Source organism: Sporothrix schenckii (genome assembly GCF_000961545.1).
Source record: "Sporothrix schenckii 1099-18 chromosome Unknown Cont38, whole genome shotgun sequence".
In the NCBI taxonomy this organism is placed as follows: domain Eukaryota; kingdom Fungi; phylum Ascomycota; class Sordariomycetes; order Ophiostomatales; family Ophiostomataceae; genus Sporothrix; species Sporothrix schenckii.
In genome coordinates this window covers 2,772,987-2,790,155 of record NW_015971139.1, presented here as the reverse complement: position 1 = coordinate 2,790,155, position 17,169 = coordinate 2,772,987, and the positions used below count along the sequence as shown (strand labels likewise).

The following is a 17,169-nucleotide window of genomic DNA, read 5'->3' as shown; positions in this document are numbered from 1 at the left end:
ATCAACCAGCGAGCGAGTGCACGCGGCGAAGAAGACAGAAAAGAGGGTGGGTGCAAGAGGAAAGGCTTCAAAGAGAAAAAAAAAAGAAGGCAGAGGTCAAGAACAAAAGGAAACGGACGACAACGAGGGTGGTGACAAGGAAGCAAACGAGAAAGGGAGGACCTCAGGACCGCAGGCGAAACGGGAGAGACTGGGGGAGTGTGGAGAGACAAGACACACACACTCTGGAAGCAACTGAGAACCGCAACGCCACTACAGAATATTTTGCATCCATTTACACGCTACACACGAGTCTTACAGATCCCCGACGGGGACACTCAGTCCAGTGCAATGAGAGACGCAACACACACGCTCGTCCTATCGTGGGAACGGGGAGAGACGAGGGGATAAAGGGCAAGAGTCAAGCGTGGGTCAAGCGCTGGCTGGCTTCACCTCACACAAGCAATAGATTAAGGAACAGAGAGCCAAGGGGTTGCGTGTGTCGTGTTAGTGGTTAGTGCCTGTCAGGGGCTGGTTAGGGTGCAGAGAGGGACAGGGGTGTGTCCCCTGGGACAACACGAGCGAGGGATCAAGAGAAAGGCAGAGAAGGTCGGTGGGTGGGTGATGGAGAGATCTGGTGGCTGAGCTTTACAATGCTTTGAATGCGTTGCGGCTCGCAACTCTATTCTTTGCTCAGACTTTGGATTGCGCACTTTGTGGCTTTTTGCCTGTTGCATGTTGCCTGTTGCCTTTTGCCTCTTGTTTCTTTTTTTGTATCGTGGACGGTCTGTGCGCCTCCATCGTGAGGTTGCAGATTTCATGCTCGATCCCGGGGTAAGGCGAAAGAGGTCGTGAAATACGATACAGGTGCCGGACGAGAAAATGCTACTCTATGAAAGAAACTCTGTTTGGATCGCGACAGCAACGACATAGAAAACAAAGTGCGCTGGCAGAAACGCGCTTGTCGTCTCGTCTTTCACTCTCTTTTTTCTCCCTAAATAGGAGCGCAGGATCGACGGATTCCTCTTGTTAAAAAGGTGGATCGACGGACTTCGCCCTGTCCTTCACCTTGAGCCGCAGAAGATCGATCCTAGATTTACAAGTGGTTCCAGGGTTTCCCAGTAGCCAGGGCGGGCCGAGCTTTGCGGATGAAAAGGCAAAAAAGGCAAAGAGATGAGCGAAGGTGCCGTGGGTGAAGAATGCAGGCCGCTTGACAAGAGAAAGACCGTCAAACCTCACGATGCCCCATTTGATCCTTGACCCTCCTCGCGTATTGTGTCAGAGAATCGTAAACCGTCAGATAGAATGTCTCTGAGAGGAACACGGGAAGAAACACATCGGACGAGCCACGGTGCTGACAGCACATCTCATGCGTGTCTCTCACATCCCGTTGGTGAGCGTGGTCTGTCCAACCTTGCACGACAGAAGGGTCAATTTCCCAGTTCAGCTTCATTCGCTGTCCCTGCCAGTCGTCACTGCTCCTGAGTCACGTTAGTCAAAGTCGTGTGGACGGGAAACGAAGTGAGCATAAAGAAGGAATAGAAAGACAACGCATGTTTCCCCGTTGAAATCCCCTCGCTCCTGGGTTCACCACTTGGTTTTTTTCTAGTCTGACGCGTGAAACAGACGGCGGTGCCAAGGGCCTGTCACACATGAAGGGTCTACTCGACAGAACTGAAGATAATCTGCCCAGCTGGCCGCCAAGGGCACAAGGCAAGCCCACATCCACGAAGCTTACGGCCGCCGTCGTAATGACAGCGGGAGGGTCGTTCTGTCACATTCCAGAGAGTGGAGGGGATTGTCGGTTGTGTATGCAGTTTTTACGCTGTAGTTCGGAGAACCCTGTTTGAAGCAGAATAGACGACACTGCTCACGTATCCCTTGCTCTGTGAGTGGACAAACGCAGAGCAAGGGGAGGTGAGGTTGCCCAAAAACCAAGAAATAAAGAAGCTAAAGAACCAAGGAACTCCGTGAGGTTGGTGATGAAAAGACAGCAAGAATGCAGACAGTCGCCACAGAAGACAAAAGGGCCAAGCTCGATGAGGTTGCCCCCAAGAGTCCCAAGAACTTCCAAGAAGTCCCAAGCGATCAAAGGGGCTGCATCAACACTCCAGCCATACCCCCTTGTGCCTTGGACCCATCTCATTGGCCCTCTTTGATGCCTGGCTCTCCTCTCGTTGGCTGATTTGTCCCAGCACGACCCCTAGCCTGAAACACGTTTCGGGATCGATTCTGTGTTCTTTGTGCGGCGGTTGTCAAAAGACCGCCATGCCCCTCTTTGCGACAAAGAAGACCGGCCTTCTGTGATTTCGTGAATGCCTTTTGACCCTTGACTGAGGCACGCCACTTTGATCTGTGTCTGTCCAATCCACGTCGAGAAGTGCAGTGCAGCTGTTCACCGGCGGCAGCACAAAGGTTGAGACGGCACGCCGCACTCTGCAGCACGCGCCGTGCCTTGCAGATTTCGATGCGGGACGAGACAGGCAGATACATGCAGAGAAGAGACGAAAAGGACATCGCAAAAAGGGTAAAAGAAAACAAAGGACGCAAGAGAATAGAAAGCTAAAATCGAATGTATAAACTCGGTGGCTGGCACGGCTCGGCTGATCTACCGGCTGAAAAAGTCAAAAGGCAAACTGAGGGAAGCTTGTGTCTGTCAAATGAAGCGCGGCCTGGTTTCCGTGGCGAGCAGAAACGCTTTTGGGCCGGGGATGCAAACATAAAATAAAGTGTCGAGAGACGGGATGATGCGCATTGGCAGGCGGGTGTGCCTGACTGCCTGTCCAGCTGACGTTAGGGGCAATGTACCTGAATCTCAGTGCTGTGCGCTGCATTAGTAGGTACCTTTGTACTACTTCGTACAGGTCTGGGTATCCAGCCTGTCTAATATTTCTTAAAAAAAGTTTACGTCTGAATCAGCTATGAATACGATGCACCAAATCCTCTTTTATTGTCTCCTTGTTTCACTAATTTTCATTTAAGTTTTCGTCTCCAGTTATGCAAACTCGCAATAGCCTGTGAACTTTAAAGTACCTCCGCGTACATCGAAGATGCCGTACCTGACATGACGTAGATCGACACGTGACCGCTCCGGACCGAGGGGGTTGAGTCCACCTGTTCCGAACATCCACATCCAAAGTCGAGCTACCCAACGGTCGACCTCACCGAACCGACAACAGTACGTCCGGTCGGCTTTTGACCTGCGACACAACCGAGCGCAGTCGAGCATTCGCCTTCTACACGTCCCACGCCCACCATGTCGTCCACCGCCCACCGCCGCCTGCTCCAGGAGTACCGGTCCCTGACCAATGGCCCTCCTGAAGGCATCACCGCCGGCCCCGTCTCCGAGGACGACATGCTGCTCTGGGAGGCCGTCATCCAAGGGCCCGAGGGAACGCCCTTTGAGGGCGGCGTCTACCCGGCCGAGCTCAAGTTTCCCAAGGACTACCCGCTCGTCCCGCCCACCATGCGCTTTGTCGGCTGCGAAGTGTGGCATCCAAATGGTACGACCCCTCTCCCCCCCCTTCACAACTACCTTCAACTACCTCCGAGGGAGTGGTTCCTCTCTGCTGACGCACACCTTTTCTCACCCTTTCCCCCAGTCTATCCCTCCGGTCTTGTGTGTATTTCCATTCTGCACCCGCCCGGCGACGACCCCAACCACTACGAGCAAGCCTCCGAGCGCTGGTCGCCCGTCCAGAGCGTCGAGAAGATTCTGATTAGCGTTATGAGCATGCTGGCCGAACCCAACGACGAGAGCCCTGCCAACGTCGAGGCCGCCAAGATGTGGCGCGAGCGGCGGGAGGAATACAATGCAAAGGTGCGGGCGAACGTGCTGTCGATGCTGGGGCTATGAGAGCGAGCCGCGGCGATCGCCGGAGCGGAGTCTTGCAAGCATCGTCGCATCATATCTGTCGCACAGCACAACCCAATCCACTCCCATACCCGGTCAACTCGCAAGGCGCACGGCGTACGGCTACATTTCTTAGCATAGCGAAAGGGTCTGTCTTTATTTTTTCAGTGTTCGGGTAATCTATTTTTCTTTTCTTTTCCAGAAAAAACAAAATAAAATAAAAATAAAAATAACACCCGTCTCTATCTTCTCCTAAACCGTGAATCCATAACCATGCATGTAATTCATAATGTCGCTCGTCAAACATGGCCCAACGCCACCCCCCCCCCGACATCTTGTTACATCTTGTTGTCTGCCTTGAACTTGTCCCAGGCCTCGTTGAGCGTCGCAAACACCGTCCCCGCAATCATGCGGATCTCCGTCGACGCGTCCTGCGGCAGCTTGTCCGGGTGCGTCTTGCCAATCGCCCGCATGTAGACAATCTTGACCTTGTTCGGCATCACCAGCTCGTGCAGACCCACCGGCTTCCACCCGCTGCCCTCCCACAGCACCCGCTCCAGACTGCCCAGCAGGGCCCGCAGATTGTCCTTTTTGCCGTCGCGCCACGCCGCCACGCGCGCGTCCACCTGGTCCAGCAGCCCGAGCTTCTCCGAGTCTTCGCGCGCCGCCGCCTCGTTGGCCGCCCGCAGCCGCTGCACCGCCTCAAAGTCGCGGCCGCTCGCCGAGGTCGGCGTGGCCGTCCCTGCCAGTCCACCAAGAGCGCTGCTGGCGCTGGGCCGTGCCGGCCGCGACACAGCGGCTGCTGCCGCCTTGGGAGTGGGCGTGCGTGTGGGCTTGGGCTTGGGCTTCAGCGCCGTCTGGCACCGTTGCCGTCCCGCAATCGCCGTCGCACCGCCCACGCCGCTCTCCACGCACTGCTGCCACACCTGCCCGGCCTCGCCCCACTTCTCCATCTGCTCCAGCGCCTCCGCCTTGCGCGTCATGGCTTTGCCGTACAGGTCGCGCAGGTCACGCGTGGCGCCCGTGCCGTCTTCGAGGCTGACCGACTCGCCCTCGCCCTTGCCGGGGCCAATGACGGCCAGCGCAGAGTCGGCGTCGGCCGCGGCCTGCCGCGGCTCGCCCGTCTTGAGTGCCGTCAGCGCGCGGTTGCAGTACAGCACCACCAGCAGGGGGTGCGACGGCGGAATGTCGGTCAACGACGCCGCGTAGGATGCATGTGCTGCCGCGTAGTCTCCCCGTTTGAAGTGGGCCGCTCCGTCGGCACGGTGTTTGGCCGATGCCTGGAGGACAAACGAGTTGACGGCCGGCACCTGGCGCGCGACCTTGGGTGGCCGTGGGCTCGGCGTGGCGCGCGGCGTTGGGCGGCCAGAAGCGCCAGCGCCCGCGCCCCCACCCGTGCCCGCCGGCCGTTGTTGGGATGCTGCTGGCCGTTGTGGCAGAGCAGTCGAGTTGGACAGCAAATCGCCTTCGGGCGGAGCGTCAACGTGTCTGCTGGCGGGCTCAGGGGCCGGAGACGCCGTCGCCGCCTTCCGTCGCCGGGCAGGGCTGACGTAGACTTGGGCGCTCTCTTCTTCAACCGCTTGCTTGGTGAGCCGTGCTCGCGGGTCAGAAGCACTAGCGCCCTGCTGCTGCCAACGAGGAACAGGGCTGTTCCGGCTTGGCGGTCCCGAAGCGAACCCACCAGCAGGCGACTGTGTCCGGGACGACGGGCTCTCGTTACGGTACCGTGGCTGCTCGGACAGGGATGCGGCAGCTGCTGGGGGCCGTGAACTGTGCTGTCTCCGCTCGGGCCGTGCGCCCGACTCGAGCATCATGGCCTCGTCGGTGGCCGAGGCGGTCGATGCAGCCGTCCCAGTATGCCTCCGCCGCGCGTCGCCCCCATCGTGTGGTGCGCCCATGTGCTCCTGGCCTGCCGCAGACCGCATCCACTTGGGCTGGCTGGGGTCACCCTCTTGTTGGAAGTCCTGCACGGCCTTTTGCAGCTGCTTCTGGCCCGTCTTCCACAAGGAGTTGGCCGTCTTGAGGAAGTTTGTTCCCATGGCCGCGGCGGTCTTGGCAAAGTCGCCATCGCCAGAAGCAGCATGCGACCGGCCGTCGCCCGTGCCAGAGTGGCCGCCCACCTCGGCGTCGCGCATCCACGCCGGGCCGCCTTGGTTCCGACTGCGGCTCGAAGTGCGGCTGGCGCCCTCCTCGGCCCGCAGCTGATCCGCACCACCGCGACCACCGCCTTGCTTCACACCGGCCTTCTCCTTGGCTTTCCGATGTGCGTCGTCCAGCAGCCAGTTTACGGCCGCTTGCACGTCATAGCCCCGCCCGCTCCCAGTGAGGCCCCTTTGTGCATCCTCGGCACTAAACCCGTAATCCACCAGCTGTGCTACGGCGTTGTCGAACTTGGGGTCGCCCGTCTTTGCAAAGCCGCCGTCGCCGTCGCCGACGTCTAAGTCAGAGTCGGAGTCGGAGTCGGAAGGTTCAATAGGCTTGCCCGGCTCTGGCTCTCTCTGTCGCCGCTGTTGCTGCGCCTCTTGCCGCCGCTGTGCCTCCGTCTTCCGCCGCACTTCGTCCACGGGTTTGGCCAGATCGCCGAGGAAATCATCGTCGTCGTCGACACCCCCGCCCGAAGTCGGCGCCGGTGCAGGAGGTGGGGCAGTCGTCGTCCGTGCCTGCAACTGATTCAGTCCAAACGGATCGTCGTCGTCCAGCGTCAAAGCATTTTGTGTCGCGGTGCCGGTGCCGGTGCCGGTGCCGGTGCCGTTGCTCGCCGTCGGCGGCTTGCCCCAGGCGCTGGGGTTGCTGAGGTCAAGAGCGGGCGTAGGGGTCGACTTGCCCGATGGGTTGCCGGCTGGCGGTGGAAAGTGGCTGGCCTGGTCAACTTTGGTGTCGGCATTGAACGCCGCAAACAGGTCATCGTCGCCGCTGCTGCCACCATTCAAAGGAGAGGCACCCCGCGAGATCGGAGCCGGTGGTGGTGCCAGCGCAGGCGATCCTGTGCGCGACGTGCCCGCCGAGCCGCTGCCGCCGCGGCCCAGGATGTCAAAAAACTGCCCGTCGCCATAGTTGGCCTGTGTCTGCTTGCGCTTCTCGTCCTCCTTGCGTCGCTTCTCCGCGTCAAGGCGCTCCTGCTGCTCGCGCAAGCTGAGGTTCGCCGGGTTCTTGTTGGCGCCAAAGTTGATCAGGCCGCTGAAGCTGTCCTGGCCGGGCTTCTGAGCCGCCGAGGAGGGCAACTGCCGGGCACCCACGCCAGCTGATGCTCCGGATCCTTGCGCCGAGAGATTTGATAGGGGTGTGTTGCGGCCCGAGCCCGAGCCCACGCCGGGTGGCGGTGTTGGTCGCAGTGATGCGTAGGACGAGGCGGCACCAAAGGCCGCCGATTGGGTGGCGAGGGTCGGTTTGGAGGGGTTTTGCTTGTTCGTCGAGCTGCTGGAGGACCAGTCCAGGCCTGAGAGGTCGTCCATGGTCTACGAATAACAGGTGCTCATGCGGTTGCTGAGCATTGATGTGTTGACGATAAAAGGAGCTGAAGTTGGCTGTGGTCGTTGTTTGGGGCATCCATAGCACATCGTGTTAATATGTGTCCAGGGGATAGCTCAAGCCACTGTGGGGCAATGTCACGTGTGCCTTTTGTGTCTGCGCAACACCCAGGAGAGAGCTGTGCACAACGTGTAAAATGGGGTGTAAGAGAATCACGGATGATGGAGAGGTAAGCGTGTCAGAGGGATTTCCGGATACGATTTATTTTGGATTTTGTGGAAGCTGTTGCAGCCCGTTGCACCGACGGCCATGATGTCCATGGAGACAATTGTTGGGCGAATTCGGGGAAAGCCGCGCCTAAAACGGTAGCTCTGGCGGGGCCTGAACGCGGTAACTACGCCGTAGTGCGCTGTAATTGATACGCTGAAAATCGGCAGCGCGGAAAAAAAGCTTCGCGTCTCTCGTCTTTTGCCTCGCCATCTCTCGACATCAGCATAACACGCAACGGCCCCAATTCGCCGCCACGATGCCGCCTCGACTGCGGCCGCGGCCGCTTCTGGGTCCTGGCCAGTCTCTTTTCACAGCACAAGTCCGGCTAGCACGGCCTGCGGCGACACGATCATCACAGGCGTGTCTCTTCTGCTCGCTTCAACAACGCGCAGCATGCAAACCCCAAGCAGCACATGCACGCCTTGCCAGCAGACAGCAGTCAATAGCACGGCGAGGCGCATCGACAGCGACGGCAGTATCAGCTGCAGAAGCCGCAGGGCCTGTACCTGCTGTGGAAGAAGCGCCCATCGAACCGCTCTCCACGCGAACCTCGGCACAGATTCGCGCCGACCTCGCCGACACCCTCGGCGCCCTTCAGCAAGAAGCCGGCGCTCTCCTCAACATATCACGCCTCCAGCTGGCCATCCGCAGTCTGCAGCAGCCTGCCGGTCAGGAGTCCGTACGCGTTGCCATTCTCGGTCTCACCGGCGTGGCATCGACCTCCCCGGTCCAGGGAGGCAGGTCCGCCAAGCAGCTGCTGCGACTTGTCCTTGCCGACCCGTTGCAGGATGAGCAGGCATGGGAGGCCCAGCTTGCCGACCACGACCCAAAGAAGCCATTGATTGTGCGCGTACGGGGTGCGGCGGAGGGCGTCAACGGCTCGGCAGCGACGGCCGCTGCATCAACATTAAACGTGCGCTTCGACAAGGACGAAGGCCTCACCGAGATGGAGGTGTCCTCGCCCGTCCTCAACGGAAACCAGCTCGAGTTCCTCGTCATGGAATCCTCGCTCGCCGTCCCAACACCACCGGCGTCTGCCACATCTGACCCGCTTGAAGGCACTACGGAGACGTTTGAAGAGACGGTGCTCGTGCCGGAGGTTGAGATTCACACGTCGCAGGACGGCCTGCGCTTCACACCCGTCACAACGCCCGTGCACCAAGCCCTGGTCGTCGCCGACGGCCTACTGGGTGCAGCTGCGGTGGCCAACCTACCGCTCAGTGCCTACCCAGACGAGATGAAGGGTGCTGTCAATCTGCGTCTGCCCGTGCCTGAAGCTGCGGCCACAAACACGACCAGCCTCCCATTTACAACGTTCGACATTGCCACATCCTCCGAGGCCATTGCCCTCTTCCGCGCCAGCGTCGCCAACGCCAAGGCGTACGAGACGCTCTGGGTGCGCGGCGGCGTCTCCGCACTGAGCCGCTGGCTGCACGACGGCGCCGTGCACCGCCCCGACGGCACCACCAAGCCGCCCGTGCGCCAGCTCGTCGCCTCCGTCCTCCGCAACGCGCTCGCCAGCATCCAGACCGCCGAGGCCAAGCTCGTCAGCGCGTCCACCACGTCCCAGTCCGAGGTGCCCGTCGCCCGCGCGTTCGCCTCGCTCGACACCGGCCTCGCCGACTGGGCCGAGTCAGCGCACGCTGAGCTGCAGACGCAGCTGGACCTGGCCTTTTCTGGTCGCCGGTGGCGCAAGCTGGGCTGGTGGAAGCTGTTCTGGCGCGCCGACGACGTGACGATGCTGTCGTCGGGCCTGGTGACGCAGCAGTTTTTGCCCCAGGCCGAGCAGGATGTGGTGTTTCTGGCCGGGCGCATCGACGAGGCTGTGTGGCTGTCGGGACTGCGCACGTCAGAGACAAAGGGAAGCAGCGGCGCCATCGGCCAGTACCCAATCCCCGTCGTCGCAGTGGAGCCCACCGAGAACACGGCAGGCGCCGTGGAGCTCCTCGCGTCGCCAGCTGGCCCCCGAACGCCCTGGCCGACGCACATTGCCTTTACGCGCCGCTACTTGCTGGACGAGACCGTCCCTGCGCTGCAGGCGCTCGCACAGCGTCTTGTTTTGCAGACGGCCGGCACGTCCGGCCTGGCGACCGCTCTGGCTGTGCTGACGTACTTGTCGTCGTCGGGCGCCTACGAGGCCGGCGCCATCGCTGCCGTCGGTCTTGTGTGGAGCCTGGGCCGCATGCAGAAGAAGTGGGAGGCGGCACGGGCGTTTTGGGAGGGCGAAGTGCGCGAAGAGGGCCGCAAGGCCGTGCGGGCCGTGGAGGCGAGCGTGGCGACGGCGCTGGACGAGGCACGCGACGCAGCTGTGTCGGGCGGCCAGGGCGGCGCGGACCGGCGGCAGCAGCTGAATGACCTTCGCAAGGCGCGGGCCCTGGTTGAGAAGGCCAAGGAAGAGCTCGCCCAGTTGAAGTAGACGGTGCGGCCAGGGGCTTTCGCCGCACCTCTTAATTATGTTTTGTACCATATGATGTTCTTCATGTCGCATATTCTTTTTTCTGTACTTTTAGCAAACTACATTGCGCATCCTGCGGATTAGACAATGCACGACTCTAATGCATCCTTGCCTTTTTTTGTCTTTTTGGCCGTGGCCCGATAGTGTGTAATTGATTTCCTATTTTAAATAGCCCTTCCGTTTTTGGTCCGTATCATGTCGAACGCCGTGAAATACAATAACAGCAAAATATGCAATAGCTTCAACATCCCGCTCGTCGTCTTGAACAAGAAAAGAAAAAGAACACAAGTCCCCATATACATGTAGCAAGGAATGTACAGCCCGTCGGTGCTGTACTCTCCGCGGCGTCCCGCTTCGCCTCGCCTCACGTGCTGCCAAAAAAAAAAACACCTTACCGGCCTCCTCGGCCGCCTGCCCGCGCACGGCTGACCGTTGCACGGCCACGCGCCAGACCAACACCCCGACCGCGCGCATTACGACTGCGGAACATGGGCGCGTTGCGGAGCATGTCGGGCACGATAAAGAAGCGGACGTGGGATCCGCGGATGTAGACTTGTTCGAGGTGGGAGACACGGCCGTCGCGCGCCGTGACCGTAATGTCCTTGAGCTGGACGTTCATGTTGTCCTCGGCTTCCAGCAGGCGGCCGCGGTAGGTCTGGCCGGACGTGATCTCGAGCGTGACAATGTGGCCCTGTGGACAGGACGGTTAGTTTTGCGGGACAGGACAGCCGAGCCCGGGAGACACGGGAGAGGCAAGACAAAACATACCTGGGCCTCATTGAGCAGTTTGATTGGAATGCCAATCGTGGAAGTCATTGTATGTGTGGGTGGAGGGCGTTGTTGGCGAGGATGGTTGCTGTAGAGGAAATAACGTCGTCGGTCGTGGAGTCGGAGACAGAGGGGGAGCTCTCTGCAGCTTAGGCGGTTTGCCTGTCGCGTAAATTTCAGTAGCCAATGTTCGAGGCGCTGCGCGGAAGGTTACGGACTAACCGTTAATCCGGCCCGACGTAACGACAGCCTCGTCGCAACGACACTCGATGGGCACTCTGTTTTTATTTGATGCGTTTCCTTTCAGTGACATTCTGTTTATTAAGTACTTCTTTTATTGTTTACTTAAAATAATAAACAGGTGTGAAGCACTGTTGGTGCCCGTGGTGCCTTTTTATAACTAGGGGTATGTGATACTCTGATCGGAATAAAATAGTAAAATAGTCGCCTCACTACGTGTCCATGCACTTGCACAGCATGGCTGCAGGCCTGGCAATCACCATGAATTAGCATAATTTATTTTATTTTATTGTCTTTCCTAAAATAGTATAAAGTATTCCCAATTAATCTAATGCATGACTGCCTCAAAACTGCAGCGCGGACAAAACTACACCTCTGACCCACACGTCGAGAGGCAGCTTGCCGCGCAATTTCCAGAGCACGTATTTTATTTTTTCCTGCTTGTCGTCCTATCCGACAAACGCGCTCCGTGGAAGCAGGCCCCAGTTTCCACTGCAGCTGCACTTCCGCTGCTGCGCCAGCACAAATGTATAGCCTGGCCGAGATCCGGTGATGTCTTCCATAATCGACGTGCACCGAGCACAGCGCCGGTAGTACTCAGACGGTGCCGAGTGTGGCGGGAACGTGGTCGGATGACCGGCCGCATTGGCCGCACTGCTTCCGCTGGCGCCGCTGGTGCTGCTCGTCGGCTTCAGCTCAACGCGCTTGAACACGTCAATGTGGGTATGGCGCGCCCGCTTCTCCTGCAGACTGCGGTTGTCGTCCTCGACGTCCAGAATGCTGTAGTCTGCAAAATACAGCTTTGCAGGGTCCGTGAGCGTCCGGAACTGGCGCACGTTGGTATTAAAGAACTTGCGTAGTAGCGGCTGGAAATGCGCGGGCGGGTTGTTAGCGAGCAGCAGAGTCAATTCGCAGTGGGCCTGGAATCGCTTTGCTGCATTGTCCGTGGCCTGGTTTTGTCCCTGGTTTTGTCCCTGGTTCTGACCCCGGTTTTTCGCTGCGGCACCGCTCTGCGCGGCTGCCGTGGATTGGTACGTGTGGCGAATGTCCTCGCCCAGGGCCCACAGAAGTTTGTCAAACTCCTGGACCTTGATCAGACTGGAGGACGTGTACTGTTGCATCTTTTGATACGCCATGATGAGGGCCGGGCGGAGGGACGAGTTCCCGTTTGCGGCGCCCGTGGGCGTTTGCTGTTGCTGCTCGTAGAACTTGGTGGCCCGGGACGATATCGAGTCCAGGTGCAGCAGGCGGCGGCAAGCAGCAGAGAGGAAGCCTCTGGTGGACGAGCAAAGAATGAGATGCAGGGCAATCTCGTTCTTTTCAAGGAGATAAGGAACCATTTCGTTGAAGTTGTTCCCCGTCAGGAAAGACTGGAACTTGGGGTCGTCCAACAGGTTAAAGATGCAGTCGCACGTGTAAGCAAGGAAGTCAACCGCCCATTTCGCACAGCCAGCGAGCGCATCGACGACATCTACATGTATCAGATCACGAGCACATGACAGAACTCTGGGAAGAAAGGGGCTATCCAATATCATACCTGGCTCATCAAGCGGATTTACCTTGAGGTTGCTTGGTGCGTTGCTGGAGATGGTGATCAAGATGACAATGTTGCGCATGTTAAGCGCCAACATGGAGAACTTCCCGTAGAACGACCGCGGCTTGAACTCGCCGCGGAACCCGAGGTGGTTGAGGATACTCAGACAGAGATGCAGCGAATTGTTTCTGACTAACTGGTCGTGGTGAGCATCCTCCGAGTAGTCCACGTTGATCTTCAATATGCGCACAATCTCCATCATCCACTCGTAGGCAAACCCTGTTACGCAACGTGGTTAGCGAACCGGTGTCGTGTCGTCGGTACAATGAATAGTGAAGGCTCCCGGGGACGCATACTTGGACGGTTGATAAACTGGCGAGCTGTTGCGAGTATGTCGTCGTACGAGATGATATTGGCAGACGAGGTAGAAACGGCCGTCGTGAGACCGGCAACTATAGCAGTGTAGTTTGCTATATCGTGTTAATGTTACTTCCCATGGATACATAATCGCAACTCGAAACACGTTTGGTATAACTCACGGTCCGGGCCTGTCGGTGCAAGATCCGGCCCCGTGTACTTGAGATTGTTCCACTTCACCTTGCCGTCCTCACACACCTGCGCAAACGAGCAGTTTGTGGGCGACAGGACGGCGGCAAGGCAAGGCGTAGGGTCGGAGAACTGGAAGCCGGCATGCTGAAGCGAAGCGATCCTTGCTGGGTTGGGCTCGTTGAAGACCTCCTCAAAGGTAAACCGGTCACGGTATTGTAGTGTTCCGTCACTGAAGAAGAAGCAGACAACCCGGCCGTGGTGCAGATTCTGGATAGAGATGATAAGCTTGTTGATGGTAACGGGTGGCAGCTTGTTCAGCCGGGCGTGAGCTTGGCTGCCGGTTTGTGGGGTGCTCTGGGTCGGCTTGAAGCCCAGCTGTTCGAAGGCCGGGTGCAGTGGTTGCGGTGGTGACTCTGTGACTAGCTCCCATCGGTCGATGATGCTCTGCGGTTCTGGGTTATAGCTGGCCGTACTTTGCGTGGGAAGGTATTCGCGGACAACTATAACAAGTGGCTGCGACCAGTGGTTGGCACCAGTGGAAAGTGCCGAAGGTAGCATCTCGACGTGTGATACCAGGTCGGATGAGATGTCGAGCTGTGACTCCCCGCCACTATGCTGTAGCCAGGTTGTGACGGCTGTTGGTTTGTGCTGCAGCATAGGGTTCAACTGCTGGCTCTGGAGTGGTGCCTGTTTGTCCTGTTGTGACTGGTTCCAGCCGATAGCGGCTCGTACGACCTTGAGCTGGCGCGAGGCCGTGACCATGGCAATCAACAGCATGTCTATTCAGTGTTTCATGGTCAGTCTTGGTCTATCGTGGTGGGATAGAGTGTCTACCGCTTACTCTTGTCCGTGCATATAGAAGCATGAGACGTCAGGTCGTCGGAGGACGTGATGTTTTCCAGCTCAATGCTTGTGTCTTGGACCTGATTGCTATTCTGGGAGAAAAGGAGCCGCAGAGTACCGCTGACTGTGACGCAAAGCAGGGCACTCTTATTCGGGTTTGGGTGGTACGGTCCGGACGCATGGACGAGCGTTGTCTCGTAGCGGTAGCCGCTCTCCTCCCGGACGGCTGGTCCGTAGATGACGTTGTACTGAGGTGCTGTGAGCGTCGATGATCAACATGAATATTAGGAAAAGGGGCCACCACACAGCTCACCTGTTTGTTGGCGGGCACAATGGGCAGCCAGTAGCATCCGACCACGGCGCGCAGGTCATCGACTGGATCGGCTTCCCATGACCGCAGAGCAAATGGCTTGTTCAAGCTGGTAGAGAAAGCAAGTATGCTCACGCGACCGACGGAGTCAATGACGGCGAGCTCCGAATGGCCTGTCGCGGCCCAGGCAAGATGAACGATGGGACCGCCCGCAAACGTGGTTTGCGTATTGATCGAACTGAAGTGTGCATACGAAGTGGCCTCGCTAAGGGCCCAGGACGCATCCTCAGCATCGGTTCGCAAGTACCGAAGTTCGATGGACTGGCCGTCGGCACCAATGCTTGCAATGGTGCCTTGTTTCGACCAAGCAATTCGCCTAACATGTCAGCCCTTGGAACATGGTACCAGGTGTCCTAACGCCCCGTGATTATGGAGGAGATACATACTGGCTGCATCCCCGAATACGCTGCTCGTCGATGCGAAGCTGGAGCTGCTTCGATGGCGGCCGATGCGATGGCAAAGACAGATCTACAGGGCCACCAAACAAGTCGACATCGTCAACATCGACATCGCCGAGGCCGACCGGAACGTCGCCCGACATGCCTGCGATGCCGGACATGGCATCGTCCAGGATGAGGGGGATGTCTTCGGCCATGCTGAGGTCCGAGAGCGCGCTGTCGGGTATGTTGATTTCAAAAAAAAAGAGAAAAAAAAGAAGACGACAACGAAATAGACAACGAAATACGTATACAATAGGAAGTGTATGTAGAGCGTGACTCGGCGCAACGCAATGCTGGCAAGCCGGTGCGACGGAGAGTCTAGCTGGCACTCTCCGTTTGGCGACCTGTTTGGCGGACGCCAACCTGCGACACTGAGACAGCCCTTGGATTGTTTGGATACAGCGAAGATGCGCTCACGAGGATCCCCAATGGCGTCTATTGGAGTGTCGTGGCGATGCGCCGGGTCCCGAAATGCTTGTGGGCGCCTGGATGTCGTCGAAGTTGTCGCCAAAGAAAGCTTAAGCTTGAACCGACGTCAGGGTAGCTCTGTGCACCGTGGAGGCCGCACCTGCCATTTGGTGGAGACGGGAGTAATACAGCAGGCTGTGGCTGAACCGCCACGAGCCACAGCGACATCTGCGACTCGAGCGCTGCACATGCCATTGGCTGACACTGGTCGCTTGCTGTCTCGCCTGTTTTGGGCAGGTGTGTCCAACCCTCAGCCCTGCACGCACGGCTGACGAAAGAATGGAAAGTGGGGCCTGCCGCTGCCCACCCACAACTCCTTCTGGGTGCAGATCCCCACTCCCACCTTTGTCTCCGAAGCAACGCAAGCTGCGGGCCAGTGGGCGTTTGCACTGCAGCGAATCACAGCATTTCGGCGCGGCACCAAAGAAACGCACCCCAAAATCGACAGAACCGCGAGGCAAGACAATGGAAGCAAGCCGTAAGCGCAGGTTCGAGTTGAAACGTTTGATGCAGCTCCAGTCAGCGGTTTCGAACATGCGACAAAAGAATACCTAATAAGAGACACTCGATCGAGACGATTGGTGTGACGATGATGGTATTACATGTTCCTGGCTGTTGATGAGACCTTATTCCAGAGAGGGTCTCTGTGAGGATAGAATGCGACGAAGTGAGACCAGGCCGCTGTAGCCAGAGAGAACAGCACATCGCTGGGCGGCTGCTCTGCCATGCAATTGGTATGTGCTGGACAATGTATTATCTTACACCGTATTGCGGCTTGTAGGCGGCTTGTAGTGGATTATTCACTATTCACTTAGCCGATCGGATGATATAAGGAGTGGTCGCATGTCGCACGACAACGCTACTTCCGAGAAGAACAGGCGAAAGGGACATAACACTGCCGCGCTAACGACGTCAAAGGGGAGGCCAATCCGGAAAACCAGCAGAAGGACGGCCGGGTAACATAGACGCAACTCATCTAGGACAAGAGAGCCACAATGCTATGCTGTTATGTACATAGATGCTGCTGAAGGAAACGTCAGAAAGCAACAGATTCTTGTAAATTCAAACACGGCAGGTGCAACGGAACCGGGTCCCAGAAAATCCACGCGTGCCTTGCACAGTCTCCGTCGCTTTTCATCTCCATCGCTGGCTCGTTCCTGCCAGGAGATCGTTGTTGTTTTGCTCCGTTTATTTTGCCCTTCCCCATTGTTATTGTTTGTCTAGTGCGTGCTCTTTCCCAGTCGTTCCCCGCCGTCCGCCCCTGCCGCTACGGTACGTTATTTTGCTCTGCTGCATGCCGCACGTCTTTCTGGCGTGACCCTTTTCGTCTTCTCTTCGCACGTCTTGGTTTTGGTCGTTCTCATCAGCATTGGCCGCATTTTGGCTCTTGGTCGGGCCTGTTCTTTGACCCCGTTTCTCTCACTTTTTCTCGCACGTTGCAGGTCTCGCCCATCGCCCTTTCTGTCAAATATCTTACCTCGCCCGCTCTTTCCTCACTCTTTCTCCCGTCGCTTCCTCAATTTCTCCCCCTTTCCTCTCATTTCCTCCCAAACGTCGACAAAACAGGAAACGACGACCAACCAAATCACGACGATCGAGAACAGAAGGAACCAGGCTAAAAATCTGCAGAAACCCAACCGCCGCACGCAGAACAAAAACACATTGAATCATGACATAAACCAGCCATTCTCCCACTCGGCTTTGCTTTTCGTTTTTATTTGGCCCTCTTTGGGCCATTCGCTCCTTGCCACTACCTACCATTCCCCTTTCTCCTACGCTTTTATCCATATCGCTCGTCTTCGGTCCCTCCTCCCTAGCCAGGCTCATTTCCCTGTCCCTCGCGCTTTCCTTCTTCCGATTGTTAAAGGTAGCCGCTCCTGCCCGTCTCGACGCATTTCTCGCTTCCTCCTTCCTCATTCTCCACCAACGTCT

General features: G+C 57.9%; 5 protein-coding genes across 5 annotated transcripts; 2 read left to right on the top strand and 3 right to left on the bottom strand.

Annotated features, from left to right (window-relative positions):
* Window positions 1-3,235: 3,235 nt before the first annotated feature.
* On the top strand, window positions 3,236-3,835 carry SPSK_06640 (ubiquitin-conjugating enzyme E2 G2; the record flags this gene model as incomplete). Its single annotated transcript, XM_016733341.1, has 1 exon — window positions 3,236-3,835. One exon carries the CDS (start codon window positions 3,236-3,238, stop codon window positions 3,833-3,835), a length of 600 nt encoding a protein of 199 aa, XP_016592611.1.
* A 335-nt stretch (window positions 3,836-4,170) lies between these two features.
* On the bottom strand, window positions 4,171-7,284 carry SPSK_05896 (UBA/TS-N domain protein; the record flags this gene model as incomplete). Its single annotated transcript, XM_016732605.1, has 1 exon — window positions 4,171-7,284. One exon carries the CDS (start codon window positions 7,282-7,284, stop codon window positions 4,171-4,173), a length of 3,114 nt encoding a protein of 1,037 aa, XP_016592610.1.
* A 542-nt stretch (window positions 7,285-7,826) lies between these two features.
* SPSK_06030 (uncharacterized protein) lies at window positions 7,827-9,986 on the top strand (the record flags this gene model as incomplete). The annotated part of the gene is made up of 1 exon (XM_016732738.1): window positions 7,827-9,986. One exon carries the CDS (start codon window positions 7,827-7,829, stop codon window positions 9,984-9,986), a length of 2,160 nt encoding a protein of 719 aa, XP_016592609.1.
* A 430-nt stretch (window positions 9,987-10,416) lies between these two features.
* On the bottom strand, window positions 10,417-10,841 carry SPSK_06724 (small nuclear ribonucleoprotein D3; the record flags this gene model as incomplete). The annotated part of the gene is made up of 2 exons (XM_016733422.1): window positions 10,417-10,716; window positions 10,794-10,841. The coding sequence occupies 2 exons, from the start codon at window positions 10,839-10,841 to the stop codon at window positions 10,417-10,419; spliced, it is 348 nt and encodes a 115-aa protein (XP_016592608.1).
* A 641-nt stretch (window positions 10,842-11,482) lies between these two features.
* On the bottom strand, window positions 11,483-14,924 carry SPSK_05862 (uncharacterized protein; the record flags this gene model as incomplete). Its single annotated transcript, XM_016732571.1, has 7 exons — window positions 11,483-12,504; window positions 12,571-12,846; window positions 12,924-13,037; window positions 13,107-13,895; window positions 13,958-14,207; window positions 14,273-14,645; window positions 14,716-14,924. 7 exons carry the CDS (start codon window positions 14,922-14,924, stop codon window positions 11,483-11,485), a joined length of 3,033 nt encoding a protein of 1,010 aa, XP_016592607.1.
* Window positions 14,925-17,169: the final 2,245 nt, after the last annotated feature.